The 23,038-nt window shown below is 37.6% G+C and overlaps 1 protein-coding gene across 6 annotated transcripts in view; it reads left to right on the forward strand.

The window, feature by feature from the left end:
• Window positions 1-23,038, forward strand: part of Greb1l (GREB1 like retinoic acid receptor coactivator) — a 257,622-nt gene that overhangs the window by 141,448 nt on the left and 93,136 nt on the right. For all 6 annotated transcript variants that reach the window (XM_020186390.2, XM_074070137.1, XM_074070134.1 and 3 more), the window contains 3 exons: window positions 6,768-6,944; window positions 11,516-11,692; window positions 13,710-13,832. In XM_020186390.2, coding sequence (XP_020041979.2) covers window positions 6,768-6,944; window positions 11,516-11,692; window positions 13,710-13,832 — 477 coding nt within the window. The remainder of the gene's footprint in view (window positions 1-6,767; window positions 6,945-11,515; window positions 11,693-13,709; window positions 13,833-23,038) is intronic.

The following is a 23,038-nucleotide window of genomic DNA, read 5'->3' on the forward strand; positions in this document are numbered from 1 at the left end:
CCCATCTCCAAATGCTTGGGATAGTCTTGAACCTTGATCCTCCCAATCTCAGCCTCCCAAGTAGCTAGGATTACAGGCTTGAGCCACCAGCACCCGGTTAATTTCCAAGTCTCTTGGAATACCTTGCTGATTCCCAGAAAATTTGTTGAGAAATGATCATGAGAGTCCTTATAGCTCCAATGTTCTAAAAAGCTTGTAATAATTTATAAATTGATATAGAATTGTGATTTCCATTTAGTCTACCCTTTCTAGTATAGAGCGAGTTAAAGTTGTAGAAAAGTTGCATTATTACTTCTTCATGAGAGAGGTGGCTCCAGAAGCAGCCTGTTTCCTATCAGTAGGCAATCATGAGCTTCTCATCAGTGATTTATCTCCAACTTTTGGGGAGACATTTTACACATTCCACCTTTTGGAACAAGACATACTTTTAAAGTGCTACCTCTTGAGGGGAAATGTTTCTAAGATTACTATCCATATGCAAATTAGAATTTCTCTGATTAAAGAAAATTAGTTCTCCTTTCAGTACTGTTAAAAAAAACCTCCTGGGCTGAAGGTGTGGCTCAAGTGGTAGAACACCTGCCTAGCAAGCACAAGGCCCTGAGTTCAAAACCCAGTACTGCCCCAAAAAAGCCTCGTAAGTTTGGTATTTTAAAATTTGATTAAAAAGTCTGTATTCAACATGAAGACCAGTGGAACAGAATAGAGGACCCAGATATGAAGCCTCACAACTATAACCAACTTGTCTTTGACAAAAGCACTAAAAATATACAATGGAGAAAAAGCAGCCTTTTCAACAAAAACTGCTGGGAAAACTGGTTAGCAGTCTGCAAAAAACTGAAACTAGATCCATGTATATTACCCTATACCAATATTAACTCAAAATGGATCAAGGATCTTAATATCAGACCACAAACTCTAAAGTTGGTACAGGAAAGAGTAGGAAATACTCTGGAGTTAGTAGGTATAGGTAAGAACTTTCTCAATGGAACCCCAGCAGCACAGCAACTAAGAGATAGCATAGATAAATGGGACTTCATAAAACTAAAAAGCTTCTGCTCATCAAAAGAAATGGTCTCTAAACTGAAGAGAACACCCACAGAGTGGGAGAAAATATTTTCCAGTTACACATCAGACAAAGGACTGATAACCAGAATATATAGGGAACTTAAAAAACTAAATTCTCCCAAAACTAATGAACCAATAAAGAAATGGGCAAGTGAACTAAACAGAACTTTCTCAAAAGAAGAAATTCAAATGGCCAAAAAACACATGAAAAAATGTTCACCATCTCTAGCAATAAAGGAAATGCAAATTAAAACCACGCTAAGATTCCACTTCACCCCTGTTAGAATAGCCATCATTAGCAACACCACCAACAACAAGTGTTGGCGAGAATGCGGGAAAAAAGGAACCCTCTTACACTGTTGGTGGGAATGTAAACTAGTACAAGCACTCTGGAAAAAAATTTGGAGTACAAGTCCCGGAATTCAAACCTCAGTACGTCCAAAAAAATTTTTTTTGTTGTTTTTATACTAAATTTTGGCTATTGTTTTTTCTTTTTTGGTGGGACTAGAGTTTGAACTCAGGGCTTCACCCTTGCAAACCTTTGTGCTGCTTGAGCCACACCTCCAGCAGCTTTTTGGAGAAACCCCTCTAGGTGGTTTCTTCGATATCTTTGTTCCGTAAATTTTTTGTAAACAGATGAGAAGGGACATTATTGTACTCAACCTCTGTCCCAAGGCTTTGTCTTTTTCACAAATGCAACAGAATAAAAATCCCAGGGTCAAAGGAAATGCAAATTAAAACCACGCTAAGATTCCACCTCACCCCTGTTAGAATAGCCATCATCAGCAACACCACCAACAACAGGTGTTGGCGAGGATGTGGGGAAAAAGGAACCCTCTTACACTGTTGGTGGGAATGTAAACTAGTAAAACCACTCTGGAAAAAAATTTGGAGGCTACTTAAAAAGCTAAACATTGATCTACCATATGATCTAGCAATACCATTCTTGGGGATATACCCAAAAGACTGTGACACAGGTTACTCCAGAGGCACCTGCACATCCATGTTTATTGCAGCACTATTCACAATAGCCAAGTTATGGAAACAGCCAAGATGCCCCACCAGTGACAAATGGATTAAGAGAATGTGGTATCTATACACAATGGAATTTTATGCAGCCATGAAGAAGAATGAAATGTTATCATTCGCTGGTAAATGGATGGAATTGGAGAACATCATTCTGAGTGAGGTTAGCCTGGCCCAAAAGACCAAAAATTGTATGTTCTTCCCTCATATGCGGACATTAGATCAAGAGCAAACACAGCAAGGAGATTGAACTTTGATCACAAGATAAAAGCGAGAGCACACAAAGGAGATATGAGGATAGGTAAGACATCTAAAAAATTAGCTAGCATTTGTTGCCCTCAACGCAGAGAAACTAAAGCAGATACCTTTAAAGCAACTGAGGCCAATAGGAGAAGGGGACCAGGAACTAGAGAAAAGGTTAGATCAAAAAGAATTAACCTAGAAGATAACACACACGCACAGGAAATTAATGCGAGTCAACTCCCTGTATAGCTATCCTTATCTCAACTAGCAAAAACCCTGTTCCTTCCTATTACTGCTTATACTCTCTCTTCAAGAAAATTAGAGATAAGGGCAAAATAGTTTCTGCCAGCTATCGAGGGGGTGGGGGGGAAAGGGAGAGGACGGAGTGGGTGGTAAGGGAGGAGGTGGGGGCAGGGGGAGAAATGACCCAAGCATTGTATGCACATATGAATAATAAAAAAAATTTTTTTAATGTCGATACTCCCCAAAGTAATCTACATGTTTAATGCAATTCCCATCAAAATTCCAATGACATTCATTAAAGAGATTGAAAAATCTACTGTTAAATTTATATGGAAACACAAGAGGCCACGAATAGCCAAGGCAATACTCAGTCAAAAGAATAATGCAGGAGGTATCACAATACCTGACTTCAAACTATATTACAAAGCAATAACAATAAAAACAGCATGGTACTGGCACAGAAACAGACATGAAGACCAGTGGAGCAGAATAGAGGATCCAGATATGAAGCCACACAACTATGAGCAACTTATCTTTGACAAAGGAGCTAAAAATATACGATGGAGAAATAGCAGCCTCTTCAACAAAAACTGCTGGGAAAACTGGTTAGCAGTCTGCAAAAAACTGAAACTAGATCCATGTATATCACCCTATACCAAGATTAACTCAAAATGGATCAAGGATCTTAATATCAGACCCCAAACTCTTAAGTTGATACAAGAAAGAGTAGGAAATACTCTGGAGTTAGTAGGTATAGGTAAGAACTTTCTCAATGAAACCCCAGCAGCACAGCAACTAAGAGATAGCATAGATAAATGGGACCTCATAAAACTAAAAAGCTTCTGTTCATCAAAAGAAATGGTCTCTAAACTGAAGAGAACACCCACAGAGTGGGAGAAAATATTTGCCAATTATACATCAGACAAAGGACTGATAACCAGAATATACAGGGAACTTAAAAAACTAAATTCTCCCAAAACTAATGAACCAATAACGAAATGGGCATGTGAACTAAACAGAACTTTCTCAAAAGAAGAAATTCAAATGGCCAGAAAACACATGAAAAAATGCTCACCATCTCTAGCAATAAAGGAAATGCAAATTAAAACCACGCTAAGATTCCACCTCACCCCTGTTAGAATAGCCATCATCAGCAACACCACCAACAACAAGTGTTGGCGAGGATGCGGGGAAAAAGGAACCCTCTTACACTGTTGGTGGGAATGTAGACTAGTACAACCACTCTGGAAAAAAATTTGGAGGCTACTTAAAAAGCTGGACATAGATCTACCATTTGATCCAGCAATACCACTCTTGGGGATATACCCAAAAGACTGTTACTCCAGAGGCACCTGCACATCCATGTTTATTGCAGCACTATTCACAATAGCCAAGTTATGGAAACAGCCAAGATGCCCTAGCACTGACGAATGGATTAAGAAAATGTGGTATCTATACACAATGGAATTTTATGCAGCCATGAAGAAGAACGAAATGTTATCATTCGCTGGTAAATGGATGGAATTGGAGAACATCATTCTGAGTGAGGTTACCCTGGCCCAAAAGACCAAAAATCGTATGTTCTCCCTCATATGTGGACATTAGATCAAGGGCAAACACAACAAGGGGATTGGACTATGAGCACATGATAAAAGCGAGAGCACACAAGGGAGGGGTGAGGATAGGTAAGACACCTAAAAAACTAGCTAGGATTTGATGCCCTTAATGCAGAGAAACTAAAGCAGATACCTTAAAGCAACTGAGGCCAATAGGAAAAGGGGACCAGGAACTAGAGAAAAGGTTAGATCAAAAAGAATTAACCTAGAAGGTAACACCCACGCACAGGAAATCAATGTGAGTCAATGCCCTGTATAGCTATCCTTATCTCAACCAGCAAAACCCCTTGTTCCTTCCTATTATTGCTATACTCTCTCTACAACAAAATTAGAGATAAGGGCAAAATAGTTTCTGCTGGGTATTGAGCGGGGGGAGCGGGAGGGGGTGGAGTGGGTGGTAAGGGAGGGGGTGGGGGCAGGGGGGAGAAATGAACCAAGCCTTGTATGCACATATGAATAATAAAAGAAAAATGAAAAAAATAAGTAGATAAATAAATAAATAAAATTAACCATGAAAAAAAAATTTTTTTTGAAAGTCTGTATTCACCCCTATAGTTTTAGCACTGAATCGCAACTGTTCTTAGCTTTTCATTTGCCCAGTTGAGTTGTAGGCTTTTGTCTGTTCTTCTATGGCAAAATTCCCATGTCTTATAGCATTGAACATTACTGGACTCTTATGTAACTTTGGACAAGCTGCCTAGCCTTTCTGGAGTCTCAGTTTCTCCATCTATGAAATGGAGATTAGACATACCTAGCGCTATTGAGAGAATTCAATAAGGTGATCTGTACAGTGCATACACTGTACCTGACTTATGGTAAATACTTTGTAAATTTTATCTGCCATTAGTGTCACCATAATCATCAATTCCCAACTTCCAAACCTCTGACTCTTACCCATTAATGAGGGTGCAAGAAGCAGAATTTTTCAGGGGGGTGCATGCATTCATAGGCTCCAAAAAAAGTAATCTGAATAAGTACTATGGTTCACACATATAAATGATTTATTTTAAAATAAATGTAGATGATATTGTGAATAATAAAATGAAGATTCATTCAAAACTTGTTAAAGAGGGCTTACCACTTAACCATGGTTGAAACCATAAGCACCTGCCTAGCAAGCATGAGGCCCTGAGTTCAATACCCAGTACTGCCAAAAATAAATAAATAGTTGGACAACAGTGACTCATGCCTGTAATCCTAGCTACCTGGGAGGCTGCAATTAAGAGGATTGTGGTTTGTGGCCCGCCCAGGCAAATAGTTCAAGAGACCCCATGTTCCAAAATAACCAGATCAAAATGGACTGGAGGTGTGGCTCAAGTGATAGAGCACCTATTTTTCAAGTGCAAAGCCCTGAGTTCAAACCTCAGTCTTACCAAAAATAAATAAATAAAACTGTTGAAGAATTCATAGTAAGTCAGGCAAGTTGGCTCATGCCTGTGATCCTAGCTATCTAAGGATGCTGAGATCTGGAGGATCACAGTTTGAGGCCAGCCCAGGCAAAAAAAGTTAGTGAAACTCCTATTCAACCAATAAAAAGCTGGGGGCAGTGGCCTGAATCTGTCATCTCAAGTACATGGGAAATGTCAGTAGGGTGGTCGTTGTTCAGGCCAGCCCAGGCATAAACAAGGGAACCTATACAAAAAAATACCTAAATCAAAAAGGGTTGAGGGTGTGGCTCAAGTGGTAGAGCATTTGCCTAACAAACTCAAGTCCCTGAGTTCAAACCCTAGTACTACCAAAAAAAATTTCATAGTAACTTTCTTATATTAATTTCTTTATATCATAGATTCTAGAAGTTGATGTGAGTTTTATTACTGATAAGGGAGATCAGCTTGAAATGCTGAGCTCCATTGTCTCTATCATTGTAGTGTTTCTTCTGTTAGCCTTTCCCAACTCTGTTATACCTGCTTTTAAGGTTTGATGACCCAGACCATGTGGCAGATTTATATGCACCACAGTTTCATACAATATTTTGGTGGAGTTTTCTTTTTATTTCTCATCTAACTAATGGCATTCAATTATGTGTTGACATTTGGTTAAAATTAAAATATGAATGGATACCAGAAAATACCAACATGGTTTTTCCCTACTTTGTTTTGTGAGATGATGATGGCGTATGGAGAGTTAGGTATTTTGTCCTTTTACAACTTCCTGAAATAGCTTTTATCATGTATGAAATCAATTTTTTGTTGTGACAGAAACCCAACTGAAATTAACTAAGATAAAATAAAAATAAGTGACTACTGAAAGTATAAATTGTCATGGGTACATAAAAATTATGTGCACTTTGCAAGACTTGCTGCGTATTTATCACTGCATTACTTATGTATCAAAAAACAAAGCGTTGTCATTTTGGCTGAACCAGATGAAAATATCTCCTTTTCGTGCCTTTTCCATGCTGCTTAGAAGGGCACATATGATAGATCCGTCTTCTGGTTGGAGTATGTGGGCTTTAATTTCAGTCCTAAATAGTGATTCCCACATAAAATTCTACTCTCCCAATGGGGAATAAGTAGACATAGAAGACATAACCTCCCTAAATATTTCACTGTGTCTTTTTTTACTGTTTTCTAGGTTTTTGTCAAGCAGGAAAGGATTTGCGTTTGGTATCATTGTGTATGGAGCAAATTGACATCCCAGCAGGATTCCTCCTGGTTGGGGCCAAGTCTCCCAATCTTCCTGAACACATCCTAGTCTGTGCTGTAGACAAGCGATTTCTACCAGATGATCATGGGAAAAATGCACTTTTAGGTGAGTATTTCCTGCCTATAAACTTCCTTCTGGGAGGAAGGAGTTAAAATACAAGCTTATTTAAAATTACCACAGAATTTTAAAATATAGCCAGGCACATCTGTTAGGCTTATACATCTTCAATCCTAGCACTCAGTAGGCCAAGGCAGGAGGATTGTGAGTTTGAGGCCAGCCTGTGCTGTACAATGAGACCCTGTCTTAACAGTTTGAGTATTGTATTGGTTGTAAAGTGATTTTGTTGGTTTGTTTAGTTTGATGCAGGCTTCCTACTTATACAGTATCATCAAAAAGTCTGCAGTCGATACCTTTTATGGAATAGTACTTGGGTTTGAACTCAGGGTCTTGTGCTTGCTAGGCAGTGCTCTACCACTTGAGGGCAAAAGGGCTGCAGCCCTTTTTACTTTTGGTTATTTTTTCAGATAGGGTCCTCATAGCATAGGATTATAGGTGCACATCACCACATCTAGCTTATTTTGTTGAGATGGGATCTTCGTAACTTTTGCTGGAGCTGGTCTTGAGCTGTGATCCTCCCAATCTCTGCTCCTGAGTAGCTGGGTTTATAAATACAAACTACCACTTCCAGCTCACCAATCAGAACGTTGAGTCAGAAAGTGACACTGCACATGCTTTATGAAGGTTTCTTAAATTATAGTTCAGAGCCATCTGTTTCATGGGAAAATGAGTGATAATTTTTATGTTTCGTAAATCTCTCAAAAAAGAATGTGTTCACTTTTTCTTTAAGCACAATTGAGCATATGGTTTAACATAACAGTCTAAGGTAAAGCTCAGACTTTGCACTGAATTAGCAAAGAAGGTTCAGCTATTCTTCAGTAGTATTTATTCAAAATGAACTGGGTCTCAAAAATCATGTGGGACTGTGACATGGAGGCACAACAAATAAAAGCACAGTCCTTTTCCTCACAGAAGTTAGGAATAGTTGGTGATACAGAACAATTGTGGAGAATATTTTTAGCATTTTAAAAACATAATCTTACCAGCATATCTAGAATCCCAGTTACTCAGGAGGCAGAAAGCAGGAGGACCACAATTCAAGGCCACACTGGGAAACTTATTAGTGAGACCCCCACTCAACAAACAGCTAGGTGTGGTGGTGCATACCTGTTATCCCACCTACTAGGAGATAATGGTAGGAGGATTTCAGTCTGAGGCCAACCCTGAGCAAGACCTCATCTGAAAAATAACTAAAGCATTTAAAAGGGCTGGAGTGTGATTCAAGTGGTAGAGCATCTGCTTAGCAAGTATGTAGCCCTGAGTTCAAAACCAAGTACCACTCCCCCCAAAAAAAACCCAAAATGTTATAGTCTTAGCTAATGAAACAGATCAGATATACCTCTGACTACAGATACTGAAAAGTTTCTCATAAAGTCATTTTTGCTCATTGATTCTTCATGAAGAATTCTTTTAGAATATATCATGAAGAAGACACAGAAAGCACCGCTGAATAATATGCTTTTTTATCCTGTATAAGTCAAGAATCTGAGATCAAATCCACAGGCTTTGGAATTAGAACTGAGTTTAAGTCCTAGATTTGAGTCAGGTGTGGTGGTGCACACTTATAATTCCAACATTTGGGAGACTGAGGCAGGAGGATGGTGACTTCAAGACAAGCCTGGATTTGAGGAGCAAGGCCTTGTGTCAAATGACAAAAAAGAAAAAGATCTATCTCAGATTTACCAGGTAGTACTTTAGGACCTTGGAAAAGTAGATTAAGAACTTGAAGTCTCAAGATTTCTCATCTACACAAAAGGACCAATAAGGCCTACCTTGCGCTGCTATAAAAATCAAATGATATGATATTTAAAGGCACTCATTCAGCATAGTGCCTGGCACATATTATTTTCTCTTTAAATATAAATTGCCAGAAGTTTTCACTAGCCATTTCCCCATGGGAAAATGTATTGCAACAATATGGTTGATGGGGATTTTTAGATAAGTACATTGTTGAGATTTTTACATGACTACTGTTCTGTTGTGCAAAAGTTAATATTCATCCAAAATTTTCTTACTTACGATGGATGATTTTAGTATGTATTAAGCCAGAATTTTTTTAAGATTCAGATATTCTAGAACCCTTGTGGACCTCAGTATCAATTTTCTAAAATTTCATATAAATCATACAGATTCTAAAGGCTGGGGAGGAATTGATTTAAAAATATAATGACCCAGTTGGCCATGCTTGTGCCCCAAATCTAACGTGTAATAAGAAGACATGATTGCCAGAAAAACTAGAAAGGTAATTTAGCTGTAAGAGATGTTACTTTTTATTACTGGTAATAGCAAGAACTTTGAATAGATAATAGTTCTTTTGAGCCAAGGTTAATATTGAAACTATACAGAGCATTTAATATTAGAATTCTAACTCTTTATATTTGTTAACTGTCATTTTTTGTTTTGTTTTGTTTTTGTTTTTCAGTGCTGGGGTTTGAACTCAGGGCCTACACCTTGAGCCACTCCATCAGCCCTTTTTGTGATGGGTTTTTTCTAGATAGGGTCTCACACACTACTTGCCCAGGCTGGCTTCAAACTAAGATCTTCCTGATCTCTCCTTCTGAGTAGCTAGGATTATAGGTGTGATCCACTGATGCCCAGCTTTAGCTGTCATTCTTAATGTGAAGGTTCTCTGTGGATTATCCATACCTGTTGCTTCCTCTTCACTCTCATGCTTCTCACCATAAACAGTATTCACAGAGGAAAAGATAAAACCAACCTCACTAGGTTTGTTCATACTAATTCTCACACAAATCATTCCTGAACTACCTGGACCTACCAGATAAGTCTCATTTTTCAGCACTTGATTGTTTCATTTGAAAGGTTCTTATACATTTTTTTTACTGTGTTTTGGATGTGGCACCTCTGCCTCATGGGTCAGGCAATTTTCTATAAAGGATCATATCAAATGTAAGGGACTCTGTCTGCTTTGTTCAGTGCTAAAAACCTGATACCTAAAACAGTGCCTAACATATAGTAGAGCATAAATATTTGTTGAATAGGTGGATGGATGAATGGATGGATGCATGGATGCATGGATGGATGGATGCATGGATGGATGGATGGATGGATGACTTTGGGAACTTGGTGAAGTAGGCAGTCATTGACAACTTTCTGGGGAACCTAAAGATATTGGATATAGCCAAACATTCTCAAATATAATCTATCTCTGAATATATTCTAAGTCATTTATAAAACTGTATTAATATTATTCTAAAAAGAAACATTAATAAACTACCAATTCTATGTAATTGACCAGGGGTTATGACTATCTCTTATTTGCTACTTTTCTCTAGTGTTTAGCAAAATAACTAGCATATAGATGAGTGCTCAATAAATAATTGTTGCATGAATAATAAGTTAAATTGCACATTTTTAAATACTTTGAATTGATTGTCAGCATTTTAAAATGGGGGCATTGTGAGATACTGCCTGTAATCCTTGTGGCCTTTTCTCTTTTCTCCTTATCTTTGTTAATTATATACCAGATTGGTTCAGGGATTTGAAAAGAGTCACTTCATTAGTGAATTTATTTTCTCTTAGTTATTTGCATATAGATTTATTGAATTTACACAATATGGAATGCCCCTTGTTATCTTCAACTTTTGTCCTGTTCATCTGTATGACAGTAAACGCGTTAAGTGTGTTCATCAGACACAACCAAAGGAACTCACTCTGTTATTTGCCTGCAGTTTTCTTTGTTGTTAAGGGGAACTAAAAAGTTGATTTTCAATAAGGCAGGCCATTGCTTTTTATCCTCCCAACCTTGTTGATTTCCTCTTTCCACATCTCCTGCTCCAATCAGGCCATTGAAAGTCTTACTTTAATTAGTCTGAGTAATTGTTCAGATGTTAGATCTAAAGAAACAATAAGTTAGTTTGAATAGAGGATGAATACAAAGGAAATGGGAATCCAGTGGAACTCAACGTGTGAAAGTACAGCTAGGTCTCATGGAAACTGAAGTCGACAGTGCTGTGAATTTGCATACCTCTGTCCACGCTATGCTTTCCATCTCCTGGCTTCCTCTTCACAGTTGTTTGTTCTGCCCCACACCATAGCTTACATGTGGTTGACATAGCCCCAGCTTAGGTTCAAATTTTACAAAACCTTACAAATCCAGGCTCCAGTACCATCTGGCTGACTTTTGACTTATTTCAAAATTCCAGAAGAGAGTCTTTGTCTCAGAGTAGGTCAGAAAGACATGCTACATAAATTCTACCACAGAATACCATCTACTCTATTTTCTTACCCATTATCCTATTACAGCAGCATTTAAATTATGTACAGTCTTCCATTGTTTAAAAATAACTGCTAATTTTTTTGTTGGGGGGGATGGGTCTGGACGTTGAACTCAGGGCTTTGTGCTTACAAAGCAGGCACTCTACCACTTAAGCCACGCCTCCAGTCCACTAATTTTTTTAACCTGTTTTTCCCTTTGAATTATTTCCTTAAAATTAGGATATTATTGAGTCAAAGAATGTGACTATTTCTATGCTATTAGTACACAAAAGTATTGTATCAACTTTCAAGGCTTCCAGTAACACTGGTTTTCTTGATTTCAGGATTTTCTGGAAACTGTATTGGCTGTGGAGAAAGAGGATTTCGGTATTTCACAGAATTTTCCAACCACATTAACTTGAAGCTCACCACTCAGCCAAAGAAGCAGAAGCACTTAAAGTACTACCTAGTCAGAACTTCCCAGGGGGTACTGTCAAAGGGGCCTCTTATCTGTTGGAAAGGTAACCAGACTCCTGGAGGGGAAGAGGAGGGAATGGAGATTGTGTGAAGGTGACAAGTGACCCTTGCAGGGTTCAGAGTACAGGTGTGATATAGATAAAAAGCTCAAATTCAGAAGATTCTCCAAAAATGTGACTTGCTCCTTACTATTTTTAACTGCATCATGCAAGTTTAGGACAGTACATGTCTATATTTTGTCTTTTGGGAGGTACTACTCTATGGGGGAAGGAATAGATATTTTCTAGGTCTCTTTTCATTTAGAGAGGACCTCACAGTGTCAGATACTATTTTTACTTCAATTCTTTGATAATCCTCAAAAATCTGCATTTTTGTATTCTAATTTGACCAAAGCAGTCCTAGGATAAACAATGTATTCTTCATAATACATGGAACAAATGTACAATTAAATTGGCAAAGTTTTGTTTCTTTTAAATTAGGAAGAATTTATCTGTAGAAATAAATCCAGTTGAAACTTCGTATCCTCCTGTGTTTGATAGGAACTGCTGCACCTTGTATTCATTGTTCCAATGCATTAGAGTATCTAATCCTTACTCTTAGATGGTGAGATTTTTTTCCCCATAGAATAATTGTCTTTAATGTTTCTATTTGTTGTCTATATGAGATTTTTGTCTGACCATGAAAAATAGCTTACTAAATATAATTTACAATAGCAGATTTGCCTTTGAATCCTTTACCATAATTACTCTTGGTTGCATTTGAAGTGGGATTATCTAATTCCTTAGGGAATAGCTATGTGTTCCAAGCCAGGTGTCATCAGAACTTAAATCTTGCATCCACTGAATCATAACCATGGTGAATTATAGATAACTCTTTATCTTAACAAAGTCTAAAGAATTTTCCTCTAGAAAAATAGTTTTGAATGTTATGAGCCCTAATTAAAGAGTAAAAATAGAATAACTATCATCTATCTTTTAACTTCCTTCTTTAGCTTTTGTTCTGGTTGCATAAAATATGCTTAACTTTTTAGAACAAAATGAGAATTCATCTTTCTAGTGAAGAATAAAATTTGTTAAAGAAGTCTCATGTTTATAGCAGTTGCTATTTTGGAACTAGAATTTTATATGTACCTATGAATATATAAAACATATATAAATATACATGTTTATATAATACACATAATGTTTTAGGCCAAAAAAGTTCTTTATAGAAGGACATAGGGTAGATGCTTGAGAAAATCGCCATCAGCACTGGTATGGACCCTCTATAATTAACTTCGTCATATATAACTACTTTTATTTCTATTTCACTTATTACTTTTTGAGACTAATATAGTATAATTCATTTGTAACATATAACCCAACAGGTTTCAGGGTATTCACTATCTACCTAAATCAGTTATAAGGTGCTGTTAAAATATTACACCAGAGTCTCACTAATAATAGATACTTAATGTGAAGTTTGGTATCATATGATCAGTAATTACTTTGAATATTGACTACCTGTTTCCTTTAATAATAATTGAAAATAATAAGAATTTACTTCTAATTTCTTCTCTTTAATTTTTTTTATTACTTCTATGTTTGGACATAAATTAAGGTTGAGTAGAAAAAATTGAAGGTGGTCTAGACCAGACTCAAAGTTACTGTTTTACACTTAAAGAAATCCTAGACAGGAGGTTAACTGGTATTTGAAAAGTTTATTGGGTTTTTATGAATTATTGATATTTTGGCCTCTGTCTTACCCATAAAACTAGCATGCGTGCATTGGTTATGAGTATTTTTCCCCTGAGAATGAATCAGTGAAGAAACAAAGGTCTGATTGTTCTTTGCCTTCCAAGCATGACATCTGGCTCTAGGAAGAACTGTGTTCACTAGCCTGAATATTCTGTTGCAGTCAGGATTAGGGGAACAGGATTAGGGGAAGGTGGTCTCTGATAAGAAAGTGCTTGCCATTTAAGGAGCAGCAGTATGTTTTAGAGATTTTATGGATCATGTCCTCATTACCTGTTGAAACAAAATATTGACCTCTTCATATAATGTGATTTTTACTTCTTTCCAGAATGTAGAAGCCGACAATCCTCTGCTGCTTGCCATCCTACTAAACCAAATCCTTCAGTATCATCAACTGTGACCCCAGAAAATGGGACAACTAATGGATATAAAACAGGATTCACTCAGACAGGTATGGGGTATTTTCTTATGTGATTTCAAGCAACATATGTGTATTTAATTAAGCATCTTTCAGCTCACTGTTGACTGGCTTGAATAGAGATATTTTTAAATAAGCATTGAGTTACTGTTAGAATTCAGCAATGAGATGGGTCAGTCTGTGGACAACCAGGACTAATGTTTCAACATCTCCACCAGTGTTAGGCAGGGCATGAATAAAGGAACTGACAACTGGTAGGAGATTTAGCTCAACCATAGGACATGACTTAGGGGAATTCAACAATAGGCAGTAAGTGGAAATCCAAACATCACAACAATCAGGTGGCATATACTGGGGACAGACTCGTAAAGACTGGAATCCCAGGGTAAGACTCTACTTAAGACCACAAAACATTAAAGAGTGTAAGAAACACACTAGCTGGATATAAAGTAAGGTCTCAGGCTGAGCATGTTAGCATATGTCTGTAGTAACAGTACTCATAGCAAGACCCTGCCTCAAAAAGAAAACGAAAAAATAATTCCAAGTTAGGATTGTAGATTGCAATGGATAAATCCAGGATCTAGTTTCTAATGGTCCAAGAAAAAGACTTGGTTACAAATAATCAAATAAAATCAAAGGGCCTGAAACCAGTTTACAGTATCAGGACCAGATCAGCAGAATGGTTGATCTGATGCCTAGATTAATCTAGTAACTAGATTAGATACTAGTTGAAGGTTTCTAAAAATTCGTCCAGTGTAGAGCACTGGTCTAGGCCCCGAGGTCAGGATAAGACTTAGGTGAGACTGAATGACTCAGGTTGCTGAAGCTTGGAAAGCTGTAACTAAATGGAGAACTGCAGATAGTATTTTTAAAAATTATTCAGAATCAGCATAGTTGTATCTTAGGCAAGAAGGAAAGTATTTTAAAAGCATTTGTGAATTATTTTTTCAATTTGTTTTCGTGCCAGTTTACCTATCTGATATGCAAACTTCTTTGCCCATGTGCTTTGAAGACCACCTTAATTTACTACTTAGCAAATTTATTCTTTCAAATTTATGTTTCTGATGAGCTAGCAAATTTATTCTTTTTTTTTTTAGATGGAAGCGATTATTAGACTATGTTACCAATAATATAAGAATAACAAGGTAATTTTATTTGGAGGACTTTTTGCTATGTGCCCATATTCAGTGAAGTCTCCTTATCCTGAATGAAAAAAATCCAACTTTTAAACTATCCAAAAGATTTAGATAGGACCTATGATCTAAGAGGAGAGACCATTTCTCTTTAGAATAAATGAAAGAACATCATGTCTCTAGATATTCAAGAAAGAAAAATGTTGGCATTTGGCTCTCGGCTTTGAAAGATTAGCCTTCATGACATCAATGACATGGCTACATGTCTCTCCTAGAATACTATTTTAGTAATTTGATGGAACCCATAGTACTTATCTGTCATGAAACCATGGGGCCAAATTTAACTAAAACTGCAGTATTAAAAATTTATATTTACTTCATTCCAACAAGAAATGTGTCAAGTGTTTATTATGTTCTAAGAACCTTATCGGATGCTATCAGGCAGGGTTTCAGTACTAGAATATCAACTCCAAGGATTTAAAAACCACTCATAGAAGGAGTTAAAGAACTATAAAACATGTTACTTTTCCTAAGAGGGTAAGATGGATGTATCAATAACAAATTGTACCTGAAAATAATGAAAAGATATTAAAATGTCAATAAGTAGTAATATAATCTTAATCATACCAGGAAATATATTTTGAAAACAAATTTTGTTCTGAAAGAGGAAATCAGGCTTTAGCAAAGGATCCACCCAGCACCATGAGGAGACACAGTCAAGGGAGGGAGAGAAGGTCACTGACTGACTCATAGTGAATACAAGTGGCCAAGTGTTATTCCACTGTTCCTGTGTTCCTTGTGGGAGTGCAAGAGGTCATTTGACCATGAAATTAGTTATTAATAATTTTAGATGCAATCCAGAGAATTGCTAGAAAAAGGTCCTTTATAAGTGAGACTTTGTATCTAAAACTTTCATATTGAGGAATTTATATTTATAAATGAATCAACAATAATTTTTCTGACACATGTTGAATGTAACAGACTGTAAGAATTCCATGTTAACATTATGATATCAATGCAAACGTTAGGATATGCAGCATCCTTCTGAATGATAAATTAAGATTCAGCTTTCCATAGGAAATTATCTTATCCTTAACCTTACTCTGCAATCAGTGCCTATCTGTAATCAGTGTTTCTTAGCTTGAAATGTGAGCAAACACACTGCACTGCATTTGAAGAAGGGATTAATGTACTACTTACATAGCTGTGTCATGAGCTCCACCTGCCAGCCTCTGGATGTTCTGTTCTGGCTGGTTTGCTGCTTATCCCTTGCATATTTTCTTTCAACATTTTTATGGGAGAAAATGGGGGATGAGGGAGAACAGTGGCAGGAGGGAGTCTTAATTAAGATACATTATAAGCACGTGTAAACATCACAATGTATCCTCCTTGTACAACTATTATAAGCTCATAAAAATTTTAAAAATGAAAATAAAAATTTTTTGTCACTGAAAATTCAAATTTTAGCCACCAGTCCCAGTGAACTGTCTTGTCATTTTTACTGAGCATGGCTATGTCTTTATTTGTCTACATTATATGCCACACACACACACACACACACACATACATGCAAACACACACACAAATACACATATGCACACACACTGTATTTAATCAGGACAAGAATTCAAGAACAGATTTTTTAAAAAGCTAGGCATGATAGTGCATATCTGTAATCCCAGCACTCTGAGAGGCTGAGGCAGGAGAAGTAAAACTTCAAGGCTAGACTGGGTCACATAGCAAGACCCTGTCTCAAAACAAAATAAAAAATAGATGACCCACAGACAGTGGCTCATATCTATTATCACAGCTACTCAGGAGGTGGAGGTCAGGAGGATCACAGTTCAAGGCCATCCTAGGCAAAAAGTTAGTGAGACCCCCATGTCAACCAATAAGTCAGGCATGGTGGCCTGCACCTGTGATCCCAGTTACTGGGCGGCATAGATAGGAGGATCACAGTCAAAGGCCAGCCCCTGGTTAAAAAAAGAAAGAACTGGCACCAGTGGCTCATCCCTGTAATCCTGGCTACTCAGAAGACAGAGATCAGGAGGATCATGGTTTGAAGCCAGCCTGGGCAAATAGTTCAAGAAACCCTATCTCAAAAAAAACCATCACACACACAAGAAAAGGGGCCTGGTGGAATGACTCAAGGTGTAGGCCCTGAGTGCAAGCCCCAGTACCACAAAAAACAAACAAACAAACAAAAAAACACATAAACTGAAGGCCTCACACTTGCTAGACAGGCACTCTACCACTTAAGTTACTCCAGCTCGTGGGTGAATTTTAGAACATTATGCTGAATGAAGAAATCAGACAAAAGAGTTTCCATGTTGTATGACTCTATTTATGTGTATTATGCAGAAAAAGCAAATATACAGATAAAGGAAGTAATCTAGTGCTTGCCTAAGGCAGAGAGTGAAAAATGAAGATAAACAGAAAATGAACAAGATGGTTTTAACTGGAGGAATAAAAATGTTCTAAAACTAATTTATGCTGATGGTTGTACGAGCTGGTAAAGTCACTAAAACCTATTGAATTAGTATACTTGAAATAGGTAAGTTTTATGACACATAAAATATACTTAATAAAGCCATAAACAATTGATTAAAAAGCTGTTCTGAAAAAATGTACCACCCTTTGGGGTGGTGTTGTTTCTCTTTGAGTTCAGCACCATCTATTTTATTGAGTATCTTGTATGGGATGGGCACTGTCTCGGATCAGAACTTGGAGTCAGAGTCCTGGTATTCAAATACACCTGACATATTGGCTGAGGCTTGGGATACTTTGTTTCCTCACCTGTAAAATTGAAATTAACAACACTTGATTTGCATTTTGTTAGAACTGACAGCTTTGCTACCACACTTCTTCATTGTTCCTCATTATAATTATTCGTTAACCATCTACATTCTCTTATATGCTAAGTGCTTTACGTTCATTTTGTTTTAGTATCCTCCTTGTGCCTAGCAAATGCCTTGAAATAAATGTTACTTGAATTCTACTTTTATTTAAACTTGAAATTAATGCTGGGGATTATTAGTTTGCTGGTGTGTATTATTTGTCCAAATGAAGATAATATGCTCATCTAACAGTAGGAGGACACATGTGTTTGTTTCCTAGCTTTAAGCTGGGTGCAGTGGTTCATGCCTGTAATCCTAGCTACTCAGGATGCAGAGATCAGGAGGATCACAGTTTGAAGACAGCTCTGGGCAAATAGTTTGCAAGACCCTATCTTGAAAATACCCAACACAAAAAAAGGCTGGTAGAGTGGCTCAAGTGGTAGAGCACCTGCCAAACAAGCATGAGTTCCTGAGTTCAAGCCCCAGAAAACCAAAGAAGAAAACCCCAAAACAAAAACAAACCCTAGCTTTAAAGAAGGATAGGGATGAGTTATGGGAACTGCCTCTGTAGCTAATTGAATAACTTTAAAGAAAGAAAATTCTATCAGGAATGAACATTGTATGATTTGGTAGGGGAGAGAAGTTCTAGGTGCTTTTGCCTATGTGGGCTATTTTCCCCCAGAAAACTATTTAAAATAATATTTTATGACTATGTAGGCATAAAGATGAATCTTAGCCAGGCATGGTGGTTCATGCCTGCAATCCCTGCTGTTTGAGAGAGTGTTTGCCTAGAATGCACGAGGCACTGGGTTCAATCACTAGTACTGAAAAAAAACAAAGACGAATCTACTAAAATAACATGTTACATCACTTTCTTGGTTGAGAATATACCTCCGTGATAGAGTGCTTGCCTAGCATATATGTGACTCTGGGTTTGAGCTCCAGCACTGCAAACAAAACAAAACACTTTCTTCATTTTTTTCTTCTGATTTGAAAGTAAACTGGAATGTTTTCTTGAGCCCTGAAGATTGTCATGGGCCCTATGCACTATGTCTTCTGTGTCTAATGAAGTCGGCCCTGTTAATAGAGATAATGTCCGTGATGTGGAATTTTCCTCTCTGTGAGCCATTGTAGGCTCAAAGTAATGTAACCCCCTTACTGTCTTAGCGTTGTTTCATTAAAGAGATAAGAACAATGGCTAATGAGAGGACTTAACCCTCCTGTGACAAGCACATAAAGCTTTATTAATAAAAGATGGGGTGGAGTTAGCACAGGAATAGATATGGTAGCAGACCACAGTAGAAAATCCAAAATCAGATTCACATAATATTTGTATATTTCAGACTTAACAGGGGTGACTTGCAGATCAGTACTTCTATAGATGGTGCTCAAAAATTGAATATCCTATGTGGGAAAGAATGAAACTGAGCTATTTTATACTATATACAAAAATCAATCCCAGGCAGCTGGAAGACCTAAACATGAAAGGCAAAACTATCAAGCTTTTAGAAGATACTGTAGAACAGTCTTCATGACTACAGGATTAGAAGGATATCTTAAAAGTAGAGGTAAAAAGTACTGATTATAAAAGAAAAAACTTATATTTCACTATACTATGATTATAACTTTTAATTATTAAAAGGCACCATAGGAGAGCCAAAAAATAGCCATTAATTGGATGACAACAGGTACACTTATACCTGAGGACAGGAATGTATAGAGAATGGCTATGAATTAATAAGAAAAAGATAATACCCATAGGAAGAAATGAACAAAGACATTAGCAGGCACCTCACAAAATACATGAAAAAATGATTGGCCACTTTGGGAATTAGGGCATTGCATTAAACATAGGAGATGCTGTTATTCACATGCCACATTGACATGTGGCACTAAATTCACAGCCAGCACTAAAGATAAATCTAACAAATATGATGGGAGCCAAAGTCCATGCAGAAAAAACTCTACCTTTCTGTTACATAAAAAAAGCGTAACTGAACTATTTTAAGGTGTGTGTATAGCATGGTGATTACCTCTGTGCAGAGGGAGGGAGATGGGACAGGGAAGAAGAGAAAGGAAGCTACTGGTTGCTGGCAGTGTTTTGGTTTTGGTTTTTCCCTTGACTTGGATGACAACTGTGTATTACTGTAACAAATACCTCAGATGATCAACTTATGAGGGGGATAAGTTTATTTTGGCTCATGGTTTCAGAGGTTTCAGTCCATGTCACTTGGCTCTGTTGCTTTTAGCCCAGTGATAAGGCAGACCATCTTGTGGGAAGTGTGTGGTGTAGCAAAGCTGCTCATCTGATGACAGCAATTAACTGTACAGTGGGTCATCCATTACAGTCATGCTACAGTGTAGAGCCTCCCACCTGATTTTGTTCTCTAAGAGGGGAGGGAACAGGAACAACCCTAAGTGGAACTGAGTGCCAAGTTTCCTTCCCTGCCATCTCTTGTCCTCCTTTCCTTTGCCTTCCAAGATTTTGGAGCTCTCATGTTACTTTTGTGTAACACTCCTCAGTGTGCTGCATCCATCCTAGACCTACCTTGTTCACACAGACTTACCACTTTTTCTTAACCCACCACTTTATACACCTCCTCTGCCCCTACACACAGCTGTTTAGAAAGCAGGTTTGGTTTTTTTTTTTGAGAAAGCATGGGTTTATTGTCCTTAAAATGTAGCTGTGTTCATCCCTGAGCTCTTCAGATTTGTCCTCTTTGGATAGTGAACTTCCTTCCCTCTCCAGGGACAACTTTGAGACCAAGATAATCAAAAATTCCTCTAGCAGGTTTTTCCAAACTTATTTCCTCATGAATATTCAACTGATGCTTTCCAAAGCAATTTCCCTTTTCCCAATATGGTTACACTTTGCCTGGCAGATTTGCCCACTCATAAGATGTTGAGAATGGGTCACCTCTTCCTTTACTCTGTAAAACTCCTTGGGAGGCAGGGTTTGTGTCTTTGTTTCATCTCTCCATGATATCCCCAGAGCCTAGCCACAGCCTGGTATACTGAAGAGGCTTAATGAATATTTGACGAATGAGATAGGAGGGGGAAGCTGAGGGTCATAGTGTATTTGGGAGACTACTCCTGCAAAAAAAGAAATGGAACTATTTCACAAGTATAAGGAAGAATTGCCTTCCTTCCAGATGAGAAGAAATTAAAAGTTGTAACAGTGAAAAGTCATTGTCACCTATTATATTAGCCAAAACACAGTGATAATATACAGTGCTGGTGAGTATACAGTAAAACTGACACTCAGCCAGGCTGGTGAAGGTGAACAGTAGTATGACCTTTTAAGAAAGCAGTTTGGCAGGATGTAATGAGAACATTAAAAATATTTATGCCCTTTGCTCTGGTAATGTCACCTCAAAGGGCTTAGCCAAGAACGCAACCCAAGAAGAGTCAAGATATTTTCTGCACTTCCTTTTATATTAACTAAAAAGGAGAAGCAGTCTTTGGATAGGAAAAACTGAAGAAATCATGGCATGCATACACAATGAAGATTGGGAAAAGGTAATGATGAGCACTGTGCAGCCACAAACAGTTCTATCAAGTAAGAAAAGTATTATTAAAGCACTTATTTATTTTTGTTATATCATGTCCAGAGATGATATGGATAAAACACAGTAGGCATGTATTAAAAGAAAACAAAGCAGTGGTCTGTAGAAGTGAGACTTCAGTATGTTTCTTTTTTGAATTTTATAATTTTCATAGTTTAAACATTCAGAAATTCTCAGAGTTAAGTCAAATGCATAGGTTAATTGGAAATGTCTATATTTACTGATTTCTCTCCAGCATTGTTTGCATGTGTGGGAATGAACGTCAGTACCTAATGGTGATACCTCCAAGATACAACTAGAGGATAACAAAGCCAGAATTCATACACTCTGCTCACTACTGAACAGATTTATTACATAGCCACTGAGTAAGGAGAAACAGAGATACAAAGGTTGATCTCCACCTCAAATTCTGTAAAATGCTTAGATTTCAAGAGAAGAGTGAGGGGCAGAAGGAGCAGGAAATCAAGTGGGGGATCACCAAGATTGAAGTTCATAGCAGATCAAGTCAGCATTTGCCTCTGCCAAAATGGAGAAAAGGGGCTGCATTTATCATCCTACCTGAAGCAACAATGAAAACACCAGACAAAAACATGAAAAATAGTTTTCAAGACACTGTGCATCAACAAAGGACAGTGATCTCTGAAACAATGTGAGTCTTAGCAACTGCTGCCTCTTTCTGTCTTTAGAAGGTTTCCAGACCATAATACAGGGTGGGAAACTGTGGTGGAGCCCAGAAGATTCCTTGAGTTGAGAGAAGGAAGTGGTACTTATATATGAAAAAAAACTACTTAAGGCAGATAAAATAAAAGTATTCATTCCAGGATGGTGGAGTGGCTCAAGTAGTAGAATACCTGCCTACCAAGTGTGAGGCCCTGAGTTCAAACACCAGCACTGCCCCAACCCCCCAAAAAAGTATTCATCCAAAGCTGGGCATGGCAGCACATAATCCCAGCTACTCTAACAGACAGGAGGACTGTGAGTTCAAGAATAACCCAGGAAAAGTTAGACCCTATCTAAAAAAAATATAGGGAGTCTATGGTTATCGCTCAAAAGGTAGAGTGCTTTTCTAAAAAGCACAAGATCCTGGGTTGAATCCCCAGTACCACAAAGTTATCACCCACAAGAATTAGAGGAACCCACTTAGTTTTCACACAGGCCTGTGAACAGTGGCTATTCCCATCAGCTAGATAGGAAGACTATATAATTCACTGGGCATTGTATAGAATACTTAGGAAGGTCTTATTCCAGTAATGGAGAGTACCTTGCCTTAGACTGAGCACTGCTTCAATCCTGCCTAAAAATATATAAGCAAAACCTTAAAGGAAACAAACAAACAAACAAAAACATAGAACACTGCCAGAGGTTCGTAGCCTCCTTTCTCCTCCTCTCCATCCCATCTGCTTTCCTGTGCCCAGAGATAATCACTACATCATGAAATAGAAATGAAATAATTTTAGGTAGAATCCTTTGTGAATGGCTTTTTTTCTGCCCTAAAGGATAGGATTGTTTCCAAATAATTTAACTGTATTCCAGAGGAAAGCACAAGGATACTTATAGAAATAAAAAAATATCCAGCATCCAACAAGGTAAAATTAACAATGCCTCACATACAGTTCAAGATTACCAGGCATACAAAGAGGCAGGGAAACACAGCTGATACCAAGACAACTAATTGATCACTCCAAAGCCAATTTAGAACTCAC

This window comes from Castor canadensis, chromosome 4, assembly GCF_047511655.1.
Source record: "Castor canadensis chromosome 4, mCasCan1.hap1v2, whole genome shotgun sequence".
NCBI lineage: Eukaryota > Metazoa > Chordata > Mammalia > Rodentia > Castoridae > Castor > Castor canadensis.